We start from the raw sequence: 17,550 nt of genomic DNA on the forward strand, positions 1-17,550 counted from the left end.
AAGGACGAGAACTGAGCAGCACAGCTGTGACTGGGACAACTTGCCAGAGACGGGACCCAAGGAGGGACTCCAGCGGCCTGAGCTGTCTTGTCTTCCTGAGCTTGAGAAGGCGCGTCCCAGCAACAACAGAACCGTAGCGAACTCGTCACGCATGTGCCCCACGCCAAAATCCAGTGTCTGAGAAATGGAAGAGTGTGGTGTGGGGCCAAGGTTTGTTCTGGGCTGGCCAGGCTCCCACGGTCCTGCCACAGCGCCCCCCGGCTCCCCAGCCCCCTGGCACACGGCGGTTTCTATAAATGCCCAGGTGAGGAACTCCTCAGGCGTGAACCTTATGAAGAAACCATCAGAGCACCAAGGGCGGGTGTCAGCTGTGGGTAGACTTCATCCTGGCCGTATTCAGGGCCTGCCGCGAATTACTCCTCATCAGCCCACAACCCGTCGGGAGCAGGCCTGACGGCAGATGAGCGGGGCGTGGGCGAGAATCTTACTACACGGCATGTGCTGAAGCAGACTTGTAGCGTCTGTACTAATCTTTCACAATATAATGCTTTTCAGAGTAGACCCCAACTCTCGGTCTCTACTGCCGGCCACATTATTACAGAGACCGCGGAAACTCTCACCAAGTGAGCATTGCTAGCAAACCTCAGTTTGAACCTTTAATAAAAGAAATGAATGCCAAAGGTTTCTTTGAACACATGAAATAGAAAGACAATTTTATTTTTTTTTGTTATTATTATATTTCAGACAGAGAGAGGGAGAGCGAATCTCAAGCAGGTTTCATACTCCGTGCAAAGCCCGACGTGGGGCTCGATCCCACGACCCTGAGATCCTGACTTGAGCCGCCCCAGCGCCCCAGGAAAGGCAGGTTCCCTCCCTCATCTTGTCACCAGCATGGAGGGAAAGCCTGTAATGCGAGGGTGGGACGTCCCTGGGGCAGCGGCTGACCAGCAGGCCGACCGGCACCAGTGTGTCTCTCATCTCCAGAAACTCTGCTGCTGAGGTGGGGGGTACTCAGGACCCGCGGAGTCCCTGCGCTCAGCCCTGCCACCAACAGAGGGACAGGAGGAACCTCTGAGTGGTGAGTCTCGCCCCTGAGGCAGCCGGATCCCTGAACCACCTACCGGCCGCAGGCCAGGAAGCGCAGGCCTCGCGGATTTACTCTCAGACCCGGGCTGGGAGGGTTTGAGCCCCTGGGCTGGACACACATGGGACTCCTCTGACAGGACTTGTTCCTGGGCTCTTTGTGGGGAGACACCTATCTGGGATGGGGAGAAGGAGCCCTTCACCTGGACAGAGCACAGAACTCCTGGGCGGCGGGGCCAGGCTCAGGCAGAGGCCCCGCCTCCGGCGCAGGGAGGGGTACCCTGCCGCCCCTCTTGCCGGCCCACTTCCCACCTGAAGTAAAAATATGCTCCAGCAGCGTTTCCCCAAGAGGTTCTCTCAACATTTAGTCACGTTTGAAGAGCTGTAACGCCGTTTCCCATTCCGAACCCTAACATTCCAGAGAACCCCCTCCTTCCCCTTAAAGAAAATCTCGTAAACACAAGCGTTGGTTTTGAACCTTTAATAAAAGTAAAAAATGAATGCAAAAAGAACACAGTGCTGAAAACTTAGTATGACTGTGAATCTCACTAGATGTCTGTATCCGGTATAGTGCAAATTTTGTTCATCATATTTTACATTTTTACAAACGCAAATCACTTTGGTTCATATACTTGCTATAAAGTATTGGCAAAAAAATTCTTCAGATTCACATTTTTTGGCTACATTATTTCTAAGAGATAGAGATTTACTTCCAGTTTCAGAGAAAAAAATACTTACTGTTTGTACATGATCAAGTATACTTTAAAGATTCAATTACTGCTTTCACCTAATAACTTCTGGTTTTTCATAAAATGCTGACCTCTTCCTTGAAAAATCTTTTCACACGGCTAATCATCCAACTGCACTTTCAGAAAACGTGCAGAGGTCAGTGCCAAGTTCGGAACGATCCTGTTTTCATTACACAAAGTTCCTCTAACACAGATTAGCTACACGGTCACCTACAATTTGCTCCGAGGTGTTTTTCTTGGAACAAAACTGAACAACCGTAGCAAGATCGTTGCACCAGCGGAGCCGAGGGGGCACGTTCCCAGCCGCGGGCGCCCGGCCCTCCGACCCCCCGTCCTGCCCACTGCCCGTTTCTAGTCAAAAGGAGTCTCGTAATGAAGTCACTTTCACAGAATTTGAAACAAAAACATTTAAACTGCAAAGTACAAAAAGGTAAATTTGTAAGTAAAAATGCCAGGTCTATCTGCCCATCCCACACGTCTGGAGTATCTGGAAAGGACCGGGGCTCAGTGGCGGGCACAACAGATCAACTTCCTCACTGAAAGAAATTATTGCTGAGTCCCGCCTCCGCGCAGCGCTGAAATGAACGGAGAGCCCTCTTCAACCTCTCATACGTTAAAAAAAATAAATATTTAAGAGAATACAAGGCTCAGATTGGTTTCATATACATTGCACTTAATGTTTGAGACCCAGTCCTTGCAAAGCGGGTCCGGGATGGTCTATGCCAGTCCGTGAAGACGTTGTGCTCACCGGTATCTCCGAGTGTTTAGAGACGCGTGGCGCTCCAGGCGGCGGCGTGCGCACGCGGCGCTCACGAGGCAATCACGGATTGCAGATTCCAGAGGGCCGTGGACGCATCGCCGTGTCCGTTCCGGTGCACAGAGGGAACCGCATGCGACTCCGGATCCCTAAGCCCGAGACGCTCGGCAGACGGGGACGCCCTCTCAGATTACGGATCTGGGATGAAACTCCCCAGGTGTCGCGGTGAGGCCCTCAGACGACCGCAGTGTGGACCCGCGGCCTTCCCTGCCCTCTGCGCTCGGGGAGATTGTCTGCACAAAGCTCCGAGGCAGGGAGGAGCGCATCTGTGCGCTGCGGGGCACACGCGTGTGAGGCGTGGGGGCGTGAGCGTCTCAGCACTGGGGCCTCCCCATGCAGCCTCCCTGCGCTCACCGCCACTTCTCTTCTTTCCAACCCTATTTTTAAAAACTTTTGGATAAATATTCCTATTTTTCCACACCTCACCTTTGTTAAGCACCATCGAGCTCTATCCCCTGTGGGCAGCGATACAAAACCAACAGCTGGTAATTAGGCTTCAGTTCAAGGCTTTGAAATATGGCAACCTGCTTTTAATAACGTAAGGAGATCGAATACTCGGGAAGCCGTGCCTGCCAGCACTCCCTTGCCCGCCTGGGGGCGCGTCTCCGGAGCGGACTCGGGCACGGGCGCATCAAGCAAGTGCCCTTTCGAGAGAAGCAGCTCTTCTCCGCGTGCTACTCTAGGACAGGTGAGTTATTTTTCCGGGAGTCATGGGGACAGTCAGCCCCATCTAAATGGATCACTGAGGAAAAAAGACAATCTTTGTCACAATCCAATGTCACAGACTTTCTTCCCAAATCGCGCTCTTCTCCGGTGGGTCTGAAGACTCAGTCGCTATGCGGCTTTTCGGGAACCCCCTGCACGGAAAGAGAGCGAGAAGGTGAGCCCTGCGCGTGCGAAGGAGCAGCTCCTCGGCTGGAGGGGCCGGGGCAGGAAGGGAGCCACCCGCGCAGCAGACAGGCAGACAGGCGCCTTCCCCCCCAGTCAACGACCTCCTCGTCGCCCTCGGCCGGGAGGCTCCCCCCTGCCAGGTCACGCGCCTGCACGACAGGGTACGCTCTCCCAGTCTGTCCGGTGGGTGGCCTCAGGGCTGCTCCAAGACAGGGCCTGGGCCTCACTCCCCAGCCCTGCCACCCAGGGCCCTTAGGGCCTGCTCGCAGCCCCCACAGGGCTGGGCTGCGGGCACCTGCAGACCCTCCCGCTCTCCAGCCCCTCATGGCCCTCTGCCACCTCGGGGTCAGCAGCACTTAGGCCGCACCAGCAGGGAGGCAGGGAACCTTCATCAGGCCTGCGTATTTCATTCTTGGGTCCTGGCGTAGTCAGAGACAAGTGTCATTTCCCACACCCCCACCTTATCGGCAGGCCCCCCGCTCTGCTGGCCGCTGCAGGGCACAGAGGACTCTCTCGGGGCGCAGGCAGCCCCGCGCCGCACGGGGTGTGCTGTCACAGAGCTAGAGGGCTGCCCTCCTGAGACGGGCGTGCGCAGGTGCGGGGGTGGGAGCCGGGACAGTCAGAGAGGCGGGCACCAGCTGCCCACTGCGTTCGCGGCGGGAGGACGGGGTCTAAGGCCGGGGTTGCGCCCGGGAAGGCAGCGGCGCTCAGAAGCTCAGTTGGGGTCTTGGCTGCAAGTGGAGGCAGGCGTGGGCAGCCACCCGCAGGGCCCCCACGTGCACGGGCTCCGAGAGGGCCCAGCGAGCCTGCCTGCTCCCCCATCCACACCCTCCACCGACTACGAGTCCCTACGCACATCACTTCGGTTTCTGATCCTAAAAGTAATGCTTTTGCTATAACTTTTTAAAAGATTTTAAAAAAATTTATTTATTTGATAGAGAGAAAGAGATCCCAAGTAGGCAGAGAGGCAGGCAGAGAGAGGGGGAAGCAGGCTCCCCGCTGAGCAGAGAACCCGATGCGGGGCTCGATCCCAGGACCCTGGGATCATGTCCTGAGCCGAAGGCAGAGGCTCTAACACACAGAGCCCCTTGCTGTAACTTTTTAAATGAAGGCTAGAAAAATCTAACGTACACTAAACCATGCACAGTTCTACTTTCCGGAAGCAGCAGCTTCTAACCTGTTCCAGATCCCACCTCCCCGCCGCCTCCCCAAGAGGCTGGTCTCCTCGAGTGCTGCCCGCCAAGTCCGAGGGCCCGTGCTGTGGAACAGGAATTCAAGCTGGCCCCCGCCCACAGGCATCCGTAACTCCCTGAAGCCATGGCGCCAGAAGCTGCCAGAAACCGCGCTCCACTGCGGAGCCCTCTCCAGCATCAACACAGCCAGGAGCACAACTGAACACCGCTTCACACGTGCTCACCCGTCCTGGCTCTCCAGCCAGAGAATGGGGACCTTGCCATGTCCCTTGCCTGGAGCCACCAGGAGTGGCCACCTGCCACCGAGCAGCTCCCCTCCTGGCCCACAGCACCGCGGGCGGCCGGCCCAGAGGAAGAAGCCCCCACTTCCGACTCTGCTAACTGTCCCTGCGGCTGGGACCCGGGGGAGGACCCGCACCCTCTCATGGATGGAAACAGGGGCGGGGTGGGCACAGAGCCTTGACAAGTCCGCTCATTCTCACCACCTGGGCGGGAAGGGGATGGTCACACCCCGCATTTCAAGACACAACAGGAACATCCTTAGGGACGTTCCCCGCTTCTAAACACTAAAGAGGGACCACAGCCTGCAGTTAGCTACTTTTATCTCTACAACTTAGCGGTTCAATTTTTAATTTTAAGCTTTCTACCATAATGACCGACGGGGCACAGCAAGGATCATTCACGAACACAATCTTCAAGTGGTATTTTCGAAGGTACAATTTGCATGACTTTTAGAAGACGTTTCCTCCCACCATTTCTAGACGCTTACAACTCGTGCCCGTGGGAGGCCCGTCATGACCGGAAGACACGTGTACGGGCTGAGCCTGGGTCGAACCTTCTCCGAGAACACAGAGCAGCACCCCCAGCAGCCCGAAGCCACCACCTCTGACGTGCCGAATGTCATACAAATGTTCGTCTTATGAAGTCACCCTGGCTGACGACAGCTTTATCCCGAAAGCTGTATTAGGAGTTCTCCAGTGAAGTTACTGAATCAGGAGCGTGACAGCAGCCAGCACTGGCGGACGGATGGCGGAGAGACGGTGGGTCTGCCAGGTTCTACTCGGAAAACCAGTCAGTGGGCTGGCTGGGGGCAGGAAGCCAGCCTCAGGGGCATCCCCCGTGAAGCTGCATGGGCCTACAGAAGTCAGCCAAGTCCTCTGACCCTCATCAGGGCTGCGAGAAACCGTATTTTCATCAATCCCCCATCGAGGCACTGGCTGCACAAAACTCTAAGGGCTGAGGGGGGCGACGGGGGACGAGGAACTCCAGAACCAATGGGACAAGCTACACGTTCTGTCTTTCTGAAATCAGCTCTATTTCTGGGAACCAGCCCAAAGCAGCCTTCAAATTCGACCCCCACCAGCGAGTATCAGCTGGCACACACGAACTCTGTAAGCAGCCGGAGGGACCGAGATAAGTTTTCTGACACAGCCCCTGGCTGCTCTCTGAGGGCAGCGGCCTCCTAGGGCCACAGTTCTCTTCAGTTCACTTTTCCGAAGGCCCAGAGTCCAAGTCAACTCGAGAAGAAGTTTAATGTCCACGTCCACTGAAGTGTTTAGACATGAGTGTTTACTACTGACCAGAACCACCGAAGCGACCCCGACTTCCTCTGCCTTCCGGCTCGCGGGAAATGGCTCCGCACCCCGGAAGCCGGGCTCCCCGACCACGGCGGGGTTTCCAGCACTGCTGAGCCAGGCCCATGGGTCCCGGGAAGGGCAGGGCCGGCCTCCCCAGGCCCAGACCCTGGCACAGGGTCTCCTGGCACCTGCTACCCCGCAGGATTGGGGGGCCCGTGACCCACCATCAGCCACTCTGGCCACTGCGCCCTGCCGGTTCCCGGAGCAACAGAGAGCGCAGAAAAGTCACCACCCGCGTCTGTTCCGTGACGGGTGGCCCTACTACTCTGCTTGTTTCCTAGCTCCCCATGTGTTTACAGATCCCTGAATCTTTACAGTTTAGCAAAGAGCTGCCTTGGTGTTGTTACTCTTTCTTTTTTTTAAAAGTCTGCTTTTCTCAATAATCGTTCTTGGGTCTCAACTAGACATCGAGCAGCACACGTCACAGCGACTCTCGTCAAGCGCTTCTACGGGGCTAAGCCCCGCCGTGCCAGGAGCTGCCCGCGTCAGGACGTACCATGGCCAGCTGCCGCCCGATGTTGCCCACGGTGACGCCTCCGGAGAAGAAGATACACGGCAGCCAGGAGCGAATGTACAGAAAGTCTGGGGACGTGTACCTGCAGAGACAACAGAGGAAACGGTCCCGTCAATCCACGACCAGCAGCACTTTTGAGACTTTCGTGCCTAAATTGACCTCATGTTTATGTAAGTAAAACAGGGCATCTCAGCTTCGTGGGTATTTCTAACAAAAGTGGAGGAACGCGGGGCGCCTGCGTGGCTCAGTGGGTTAGGGCCTCTGCCTTCGGCTCAGGTCATGATCCCAGCGTTCTGGGATCAAGCCCCGCATCGGGCTCTCTGCTCAGTGGGGAGCCTGCTTCCTCCTCTCTCTCTGCCTGCCTCTCCGCATACTTGTGATTTCTGTCAAATAAATGAATAAAATCTTTAAAAAAAAAAAATGTGGAGGAACGGCTGGCAGACGCAGTCGCTGCCTGGGGGCGCAGACTTACTGATAGACACCATTGTACACCAGCAGCTGGGTGATCAGCGTGGCCAGGAAGGCGATGGTGATCCCAAGACCAAGGCCACTTCTTGAACGGTCGAATGTCCACCAGAGGCCCAAAGACAGGGCCGCTAATGTCAGGGAGAGCTGGACATTATTGGCAAAATCCAACTTCTAGTGATGCAAGGTTAAAGAAAAGTTCAATAATTTTCAAGATGATCAAAACAAGCCAAGGAAAAAACCACCCAGACAAGCAAACAAAACGCCCAGAGCCTACACGTGTGCTTTCATTATTCCGCAGCCCACAATTCTCCATCCCAAGAACCCGCCCGGACTGCAGCAGAAACGGTCTGCTGGGTACGAGGCTGCCATGACCCCGAGGACTCCGCTGGGTCACTCGGTGAGACACGATCTAAAAGGAAACGCTCCAGAAGCTCCAGCTGCTGGTATCTGACCACGGAACAGCACATTTTGTTGCTGAGTCATCCGCAGTCCCCGTCCTATTTCTTGTTTTGACTATTAACTTGAGCCGAGGAAACACACTTCTCTCCCCATGTCTCCTCGGGTGCCTCATCCGTTGTCATTCGACAGTACGCGCTCCCACAGTCCGTGGACACACGCCTGCCTCTCATCACAGCGCTACCGACTGGCAGGTGAAAACACAAACGTTGTCGGAGCTAAGGTATAATATCCCGTCTTGACGCTCTTCCCGTTAAGATACAGGTAGAGTAGGACACAGTAACTCTAAAAAGACCTTCCCCTAAGATTTTGAAATAGAATCTAGTTGTGTTAAAGAAACCCCAAGTCTTTTGAGACCTGGGAAACTACGGCCTATTTTCCTGACAAACGCACTGACATATAGCGCGGATGTACTCTGTGCAACACCTTCCACCCGAGGGCTCGGGAAGTTTAGGGACCTTTGGTTAAGAACCCCCTGCAGAGGACACCACCTTTGCTGGCCCTGAGACTTCACAGCTGGCACAGCCAGGGAGGGGCAGAGAAGCAGAGACCCGTCTCTCTTCAACCTCTAGAAGCAGCGGCCCACAACAGGGACCCCCCCCACCCAGCCACTGCTCCCCGGGCCAGAGCAACCAAGTCCTCACAGCAGAGGAGGTGGGAAGGTGGGAAGGTGAAGGGAATTCACGAAACCCACTCCAAGGGGCCGGAAGACTATCGCACAACAGAGAAAGTCCTCTCCACTTCTGGGATTACTTTAAGTTTCCTGAACCACTTTGAAAACTCTTGCCAAGTAGACACCAAGCCAAGGTCTTTAAAGGTCTGGAAGAAGGCCATTCAACTGGCCTAGGAGACAATACATACTGATTAAAAGGCACAGAACACTTCAACATGTAAGCTAAGGAAATGCTCTGGACCGAGCACATCTGCGAAGGATACGGCGCTGGCGTGGTTGATGCCAACGAAGACGGCCACGCAGCGCATCACGCTGGCCCACTCCCGCTTGAACTTGTGCGGCTCGCCGAGGTGACTGTCAATGCAGGGGTACAGCAAGCCCACGACAGCTGGGAAAACAACACAGTGTTAGAGCATGCTGGCTCACAAGGAAAGGATCTCAATGCGCCAATCATTAACACATTACTCAAATCAGTTCTTTTTCTAGAAAAATATACAAGCTATAATATGACAGCCGAAGACGGATCTTGTATTTCTGTTTTCCTTGAGTACAACAAAAGGATCACACTGTTTTGAGAAACTGAAAATAAAATGGCTGTTCTTCAGTCCAGGTGAGCACAGACTTGAGCCGGGCAGGGGTAATTATCCATATAACGCTATGACGAGTCAACCATGCTGAGCCTCCGACTCCAGGTCCTGACCTGTGGGAACAGCCTGGGACCAGGCTCAGAGAACCAGGTCCCTGTTCCCCGCGGGCTCTGATGGGACCTGGAGCCTCATGTCTGTTCCCTCATGTGTAAAATGACGAGGGTTATGTAACTAGAAGGCGGAGTAGGAAGAGCTTACTGTTGGGGGAGAGTTACGGCATTTTCACAGGCACAGACTTTTAAAACAAGAGGACAGAGATTTTAGACAGGGGAGGGTGTGGCGTTCCAGGACAGAAGCAAAGCAGACAAAGCCAAGGCAGGACCAGGGCACATGGGGACTGGTGGCGGTCCTGGCCCCGGGACCAACTGTGGGACACAAGGCTCAGAACCTAAAGTCACCAAGGGTGGAGGCTTGAAAGCCACGGGGCAGTTCCACCTGGTGTCCCATGAAAGAGGAAACTATTTCAGGTTCCTGAACAGAGAAACAAGAGACACAGTCCTGATAAAACATCCGATGGGCGAGTTTCAGTTTCTATTTTGTATTACATTTTACCAAGTTCTAATTTTAGAGTTTTGAAAACCAGAACCCAAACAATTCTAGAACTTATTTTGCTATAACTTAACCTTACCTTATAGGGTTAAAGGCTAAAGAGATACAAATGTACTATGGGATCTTGCCATAGCTTATCTGATAATTTTTTTTTTTAAATGAGGTAGGAGACACTGTGTTTCAGATAGTCCTAGAATCCCCTGAAGCTTCAACTGCAAATAAAGCCTAACCTAAAATACCTCATTTTTAAGATCAGATCTTTGATTTGGAGAAAGAAATGCTTTACCATATGTGCATGAAAAAAGGAATCTGCATCTAGGTAAAAATCTCAAAGAGGATTTTTAATAGCATAGCCATATGCTTAAAGGATTTACCAAGGCCAAGTAGGACCCTATCTTCCTAAGAACAGAGACGAAAGCAGTCTACACACTGAGCAGCTGCAGTATCCCCTATGATGCGTCCTGGCTAGAACACAGCACCCGGCTCTGAGCCCTGTGTCCTCCAGCTGTGGTCAGTGAGTCTGCTGCCAACAGGATGTGTCTCCACAGTCCGGGGACACACCCAGACTCCACGCAGACAGTCTGCAGTGTGATGCACAGTGGCCCCGCCGTCCACTGTGTCCCCCTAAGACAGGGATGCCTAAGGCCTCTGTGACTCAGTTTCCACATCTGTGAAATGGAGCCATCAGAGCGTGCTGTTGAGACGTGCACAAAGCAGAGCACATCAAACACAAAGCAAGCGGTCCGTAAACGCTGGCTACACAGCCGACAGCGGGGCACACCTGCCCCGACCCGGTCCCACATGGAAGACCGCTGCTCCGTCCGGCAGAGCTGGCGCGCTGAGGGCAGGGGCCTGAGTGCCCTCTCCGCACTCCGCACCTGGCGCCCGTGGGGCTGCGGGGAACAATGAGTGCCGGCCCGGCACGGACGCGCTCCGTGGTCTGCGAGCCGAGACCAAGCGTGCACTCTCAGGTAACCCAGAAAGTCCCCAAGAGGGTGGCGCGCCCGATCCCAGGCTCTCGCCGGGCGGCACCCCGCGGCACCCCGGCGGCGGGATGAGCGTCCCCTCCGCGCGCCGCCCCCGCCCGCCGGCCCACGTGACAGTTTGTTTTCGGTGGCCGGCGGGTAGCGTGTTGGAGCGCGCGGCCAATGGCAGCGAGGCCGCGCCGCTCACCAGTTCGCCGGCCGCCAATCCCGGGCCCGCTCGGCCAGGGGACAGCGGCGGGCTCTGCGCGCGGCCCCCGGGCCAGGTCGGCGCGAGGCTGCCCCGGCGTCCCCGCGAGGCTGCCCCGGCGTCCCCGCGGCTCCCCCCGCGGCTCCCCCCGCGACACCCCCCAGCGCGCCCTCCCCACAACGCCCGCGCCCTCCCCCAGCGCGCACCCCGCCGCACTCACCGGCCGCCGTCCCGCAGCACGGGGGCACCCACCAGGCCGACGAGAAGATGGTGGCGATGACCTCCTCGGGGAACAGGGTGACGTTCCGCTGCACCTGCAGCAGGTTGAGCACCAGGGCCAGCACGACCCCCACCGAGAACAGCACCAGGCTCCGCTGCACCAGGTGGTGGTGCCAGCTGCCGGGGGGGGCCGCCACCGGCGCCGCGAGCCCCCGTCCCGGGGCTGCGAGGCCCGCGGGCGGGCGCGGGGTCCGGGTCCGGGCCCCTGCGGGCCGCCAGCGCGGCGGGGCTCAGCATGTCACCCACTTTGGCCGCCAGCCCTCCGGCCCCGGCTCCCGGGCGGCCTCGGTGCCTGGCGCCCTGGGCGCAGGAACAGCTCCAGCAGTGGTCGTCCAGCCTGGGCATCGGTCACCGCGGGCGGGCCGGCGCTCCTGCGGGCACACGGAGCGGGGGGCGGGCCCCGTCAAGTTCGCGGGCCAGGGGCGCGCGGGCCCGGGGCGGCCGTGGGGCGGCCCGCGACGCCCACCCATAGCGGCTCGTGCGGGAGAGCCCTGGCCTCTGGGGCGCCCGCAGATGCGCGGCCCGCGCCGCAGGTCCCGCGGGGAGGCCCCCCTGGGCGGCGCGCGGGCTGGCGGCGGCCGGGTGTCCGCGGGCCCGCGAGTGCCCTCCGCACGCCCCTCCGGTGCTGGCCCGTCCGGCCCCAAAGTTTCCCGCATGCCGTCCGCGCGCGGCGCAAGGTACCCGGGCCCGGACGGAGGGGACGCTGAGCCGGCTCGCCGGGGTCAGGGGGTGCAGCCCCGCCCCGGGGCCGGGCCGGGGTCTGTGCCGCTCCCGGGAGGGGGTGGGGGCGCCCGGACCTCCCCATCCACGCCCCCGGCCCGAGCTCGGCCCCAGCCCGCGCCCGCCTCTGAGCCCCCCAATGCGCCCGGCGTACCTGTCCGAGGGGCGCCCGCGCGCGGGCTCACGGAAGAAGGAGGTCAAGGCCCGGACCTCCTGGAGTTGGGCCCGTGGCGCGGGGCGCGCGGCGCAGCTTATAAGGCGGGCGGAGGGGCGTCGGGTCACGTGATCCTGCCCGGCCCGCCGCTTGGGGGCGTGGCCTGCGCGCGCCCCGCCCCGCCCGCGCGCCCGTCCGCTCGCGGTCTGGTGAGGCGGCCGCGGCCAATCCGGGGCGGGCGGCCCATATGACGTCAGCACACGCCACCGCCGCCTCGCGCCGCGCTGGCTCGGGAGCGCGGACGGTCGGCGGGCGGACGGCGGCGGGAGCCGCGGGGACCGGCCCGGCGGGCCGGGGAGGGCAGAGCGGGGCGGCGGGAGCGGGGGGGTGGCGCCCGTCGGTCGCGCGGCCCGGCCTCCAGGTCCTCGCCCGGTCGTGGCGCGCGGGTGGCCCTGCCCTGCCGACCCGGCCGCTCCAGCGCCTGCCGCGTCCCCTGACGTGTGCGGCCCGCGTCCCGCGCCTTCGGTGCCCCCGCCGGTCCCCCCGCGGCCCGCCGCTGCAGAGCTGGCGCGGAGGGCCCCGCGGTGGGGGGCGTGAGTGCGTGTGCGCGCGCCTGAGTGCGTGTGCGCGCGTGTGAGTGCGTGTGCGCGCGCCTGAGTGCGTGTGCGCGCGCCGCGGCCGCACGGCGGGTGCGGGAGCCGTCCCGTGACACGGATCCCCACGGCCGCGCCCGCGCAGCGCTTTCCCCCGCGGCCCCGTCGTCCTTCCTGGCGCGCGGGAGGCGGCCCCGCGTGCTCCGGCCACGGGCGACTCACCGAGCTGCGCTCCCCGCGGGCGGCTCGTGTCGTCGACGGGCAGCGGCGCGCGTCGTCCCCGCGTGCCCCGCGCCGGTCGGAGGCCCGCGTCGCGCCGAGCCAGAGCGGCTCCTGGAGATGCGGGGCCGCGGCCGGTCTTCGCCCGGTCCGCGCGAGCGCACGTGCGGGGAGGCCCTGCCCAGAGCAGATCCCCGGCGGCCCCTCCCCGGCGGAGGTTGCACCGCGCGGGCCTGGTCGGGATCGGCCTGTGGCTCCACCCGAGCGGCTTTGAAACCGCCGGAAACGTGGTCCGGAGCCGCTCCCGCCGCTGCAGGATCCTTCCGGCGGGGCTGGGAGCGGGGCAGGGGCGCACACGAGGCTTTGGTGGTAAAACAGGGGAGTTAAGGAACAGTGCTGCCTGCGGGGCTGCGCCGACCCTCCCGGGCGCGAGGGCGCTGCGCGGGCACCCGCGGCCGTTTCCCGGCTCGGAACTGTCGCCGGGGCCCTGGCCGCTCCGTCCTGCTCGCGCGGGCCGCCCACGGCCGGCTGCGGGGCCGGCGCCTCCGCCCGGAGCCTCGTGCCGGGCCGCGTGTGCGCTGCCCCGCGTGTGCGCTGCCCCGCGTGTGCGCTGCCCCGCGTGTGCGCTGCCCCTGCGCTCTCCCGCTCGCGTGGCAGTGGCGCCGTCGCGGACGCGGACGCCGTTGGCTTCAGACCCGCTCGCGGTCTCCGCGCGCCGCTAATAACGTGACTTGTCTCGTTTCCCGCCCGGCCCCAAAGCGGGGGTGGCCGGCAGGGCGGGTCGGTCTTCACCCCGGCTGCGGCGCGGGCAGACGCGCTGGTCGCCGTGAGCACCTTCACACGCAGACGTTCAAAGCGTTCTCGACCTCGTGGCCTTTTGTCATCTGGGTCGTGGCCATTTCCTCCAGGCCCCTGACGTAAGCGCGGGCCGTCGGAGCCATGCTGCAATTTTGTAGAAGCAAAACATTTCTTAAAAAGCAAAAAAATTGAAAGCTGCCCCACCATTCACTGGTAGGAACTCGCTGGCACGGTGGACGGCTCGCCTCGCCAAGCTGCTGCAGGGTTGAGGCGTTGCTGGGTCGGCCACCAGCGGCCTGGGCCGCCTCCCCCACGCTGCCATCGGCGTCCAGCACCGTGCACACGGGCTGTGGGTGAGGTGTGGACCTCATGGTCGAGAATCTACACCACCGTCTTGGCCCTGAAATGGAAGCCTGTCACAGACTCAGGACACACCAGCGAATGGAGGAAGCTTCTCACCAGCTTTCAGGAAACCGGTTCATTCAGATATTTAACACCCAGTAAGCGGAGCTCAGGGCTCTCCACTCACCTGTGGAGCCCTGAAATCGGGGTATCTGTCTGCGGGGACCTGAGGCGTAGTGGGTGTTCCTTGTTTTTTCTCTGGCCAGCCTGTCTGGTCACGCAGACTAGCCCGGTGTCACTTTCAGTTGTAATTCCCCTTACGTACAAGGACAAACCCTTTGAAGCTACGTTTTTTTTCAAGACTTACTATGGGAGAGGACCGACTTATTGGAGAGGGAGAGGGAGAGGGTGTGGGGGGAGGGGCGGGGAGGGAGAGAGAGAGAATCCCAAGCAGACTCTATCCTCGGTGCAGAGCCCAGGGTGGGGCTCGATCTCAGGACCCTGAGATCATGACCGGAACTGAAACCAAGAGTTGGAGGCGTAACTGACAGAACCTCCAAGGCGCCCCTTATGAAAATATTTTGTGGGTTCCTGTGTTGTCTGTCTCCTGTGTGGAGAGGGACTCTCCATCGCATGGGTTCATGTGGGTTGGGGTCTGTTCATGTGGCTACATTTCTCCCCACCGGAGGGGCTGTCCACATAGCCCGGCCTCTGACTCTGCATTCCCTCACATGTGGACCAGGACTGTGTGAATCAGGGCCTCTTGGAGCAACCCCGAGGCCCAGCAGTCCTGTGGGAAGGTGGGAGGGCTCCTGCCGAGGCTGCCGGCGGCCTCCGTATCCCTAGACCCTGCACCCCCAGGGTCTGTGCTTTGCCCCAGTGCCGGTAGAGTGTGGTCCCACGAAGGAAGTCGGTCCAGGCGAACCGCACCGGAGGAACGTCAATGCACAGCCTTGCAAACCACAGGCATGGATCCGGGAGCCCTATTGAAATATTTTGAGAATTTACAAGTCCGTTCCCTCCGGTGACGGCGTTCTTGCTGCAGTCTCTGTAGCACACGAGAGCTCTGCGTTGAGCAGGATGGGGTCAACTCTCCCCAACCCGCCAGTTCCTGTGAGTTAAGTATTTGGGGAAACGTGTTCGGGACAGCACCATTCAGTTCTTAATCACATCACTCTATGTTAATCATTGTAGACGTGCCATCGAGCGAGGGAAGTTTCCCGTTGCTTACGGACTAAACACAGCCCCATACTTTCTCCCCAAATAACTCACTCAGGAAACGAGACCTCTGTAGCTCCTGTACACAGAAGACAAAAAGCACGAAGGGAAGTGCGGGGTCTGGGAGATCTGAGAGGTCAGGCAGTGGGGGATATGCCGCCCATACTCAATATTCCTGCTATTTTGCTTTTTTTTTTTAAACTTTAATAACAATTTATAACACATATCTTTTCAGTGTAGGGTAAATAGCTAAGTATATTATATTTAATAGAAAAATACCACATGCTTGTAAAACATTCAGAAAATATGAAAGAACATATTTTTATTTTTTAATTAAAAGATTTTAAAATTTATTTAAATATATAATTATTTAAATATACAGAGCAAGAGAGGAGGACGAGGAGGAGAAAGAGAGAGAGGGACAGGTGGACTCCCGCTGAGCACGCTGGCCCGACGTGGAGCCCCACACAGGGCTCGTAGGGCCCGATCCCACGACCCTGAGATCATGACCTGAGCTGACATCAAGAGTCAGAGGACAACCGACTCAGCTCCCCAGGTGCCCCGGGAATATAAGTTTAAAAAACCCCATAATCCCAGTGTCATTCCCCAGCCCTGGGCAGCTAGTGGTCTCCTGTCCCTATAGGTTTTCCTGTTCTGGAGGTTTATATGATTGGTATTACATCATATGTGTTCTTTGGTTTCTTTTTTTCTTCCTTTCTTCTTTCTTTTTTAAGATTTTATTTACTTAGGGGCACCTGGGTGGCTCAGAGGGTTAAAGCCTCTGCCTTCAGCTCAGGTCGTGATCTCAGGGTCCTGGGATCGAGCCCCACATTGGGCTCTCTGCTTGGCGGGGAGCCTGCTTCCTCCTCTCTCTCTGCCTGCCTCTCTGCCTACTTGTGATCTCTCTATCTGACAAATGAATAAATAAAATCTTAAAAAAAAAAAGATTTTTTATTTACTTATATGGGAGGTAGAGCGTGAGAGAAAGCAGAGGGAGAAGCAGACTCCACAGTGGGCAGGGAGGCCGGTGCGGGGTTCCATTCTGGAACTCCAGGACCACGACCTGAGCCCCCGAGGCGCCCCTGGTTTCCTCCACTTAGGGGAATATTTCAAGGGTCACCTGTGTTGTGTCCTGCCATCAGTACTTCACTTTTTGTGGCTGAATAATGTCCCATTATACGGAAATGCACGTTCTATTACCCACTCGCCAACTGTTGGATAGTTGCATCGTCCTCACTTTGGGGCTCGGATGAACAAGGCGTCTGGGGACCTTGGAGTGCGCGTCTCTGTGGGGCCAGGTTTTGCTTCTCTCGGGTGGGGCTGCTGGGCGTGCCGGGGCTGGGTCATGTGGTGGCTCTGGTCTTCCGTCCTTCGTGGACCTGTTAACCTCTTCTGCAAAGCAGCTGCCCCACAGCACGTTCCCACCGGCGAGGAATGAGGATTCGATGTCTGCACGTCCTTGTCAGCACCTGTTACTACGAAGACTTCAGGATTCTCATGAGCCCGTGGGCCCGACGCAGTCCGGTCACAATTCTGGTGGCGAGATGGCATTTTTGTAGGCCGAGGAGCATCTCGACTCCTTTGCTAAGACTTTCTTGGCCGGCATCATCCCAACAAGAGTGAGGGAAAGAGGCGAGTGGGCGGCCAAGGAGGAAAAGCAAAGACAAGGCCGTGCGCTGCGGAGCCAGCCGGCCGGGCCCCGCGAGGTATCTTCCGCTTTGCGGCTACCACAGTCCTTTGGGGGACAGATGCGTCTTAGTCAGCTCTCTCCGCTCCTGTCCCCGCGGGGCCGGGTTTGCCCCACGGCTGTTAACCCCTCTGCTCTCCTGTCCCAATACTCAGCCGTTCCTGGCAGGAAGAGCCCAGACAGCTTCTGCAGGTCTGGTTTGGTCCCATTTTCCTTCAGTCACTCGAAAGGGGGGTCCAAAAAACATGATTAGGGTGTCCCCAAAGGTGCTACTTTGGCATACTGATTATTTAAAATGTAAGTTACTAAAGAGACAGCTTGGGGGCACCTGGGTGGCTCGTGAGTTGAGTTTCTGCCTTCGGCTCAGGTCATGATCTCAGGGTCCTGGGATCGAGCCCCGCATCGGGCTCTCTGCTCAGCGGGGAGCCTGCTTCCCCCCCCTCTCTGCCTGCGTGTGATCTCTGTCTGTCAAATAAATAAAATCTTTAAAAAAAGAGAGAGAGACAACCTGTGCAAAAGGACACCCAGAGCCTCCTCTGTCTCCTAAAAGCAGGAAACAAATCTAGCACGTGAACGTTCCCTCCTGTACCAGGCAGGGAAGAGACATCTTGTTGACCGGAGGTGGGAGATTTGCAGCCCAGAAGGCTGTGCCGACAGCTCTTGTTACTTCTTACTCATTTACTACCATAG

At 58.5% G+C, this 17,550-nt stretch overlaps 1 protein-coding gene across 1 annotated transcript; it reads right to left on the reverse strand.

Annotated features, from left to right (window-relative positions):
• Positions 1-1,549: 1,549 nt before the first annotated feature.
• Positions 1,550-11,497, reverse strand: INSIG1 (insulin induced gene 1). The gene is given in 6 exon segments (XM_032304744.1): positions 1,550-3,506; positions 6,867-6,966; positions 7,357-7,523; positions 8,745-8,869; positions 11,071-11,257; positions 11,259-11,497. Coding segments are annotated over 6 exon segments (825 nt in total). The 5' UTR covers positions 11,475-11,497; the 3' UTR covers positions 1,550-3,476.
• Between the last annotated feature and the right edge of the window lie 6,053 nt (positions 11,498-17,550).

The sequence above is a fragment of the Mustela erminea genome, chromosome 11 (genome assembly GCF_009829155.1).
Source record: "Mustela erminea isolate mMusErm1 chromosome 11, mMusErm1.Pri, whole genome shotgun sequence".
Taxonomy (NCBI): Eukaryota; Metazoa; Chordata; class Mammalia; order Carnivora; family Mustelidae; genus Mustela; species Mustela erminea.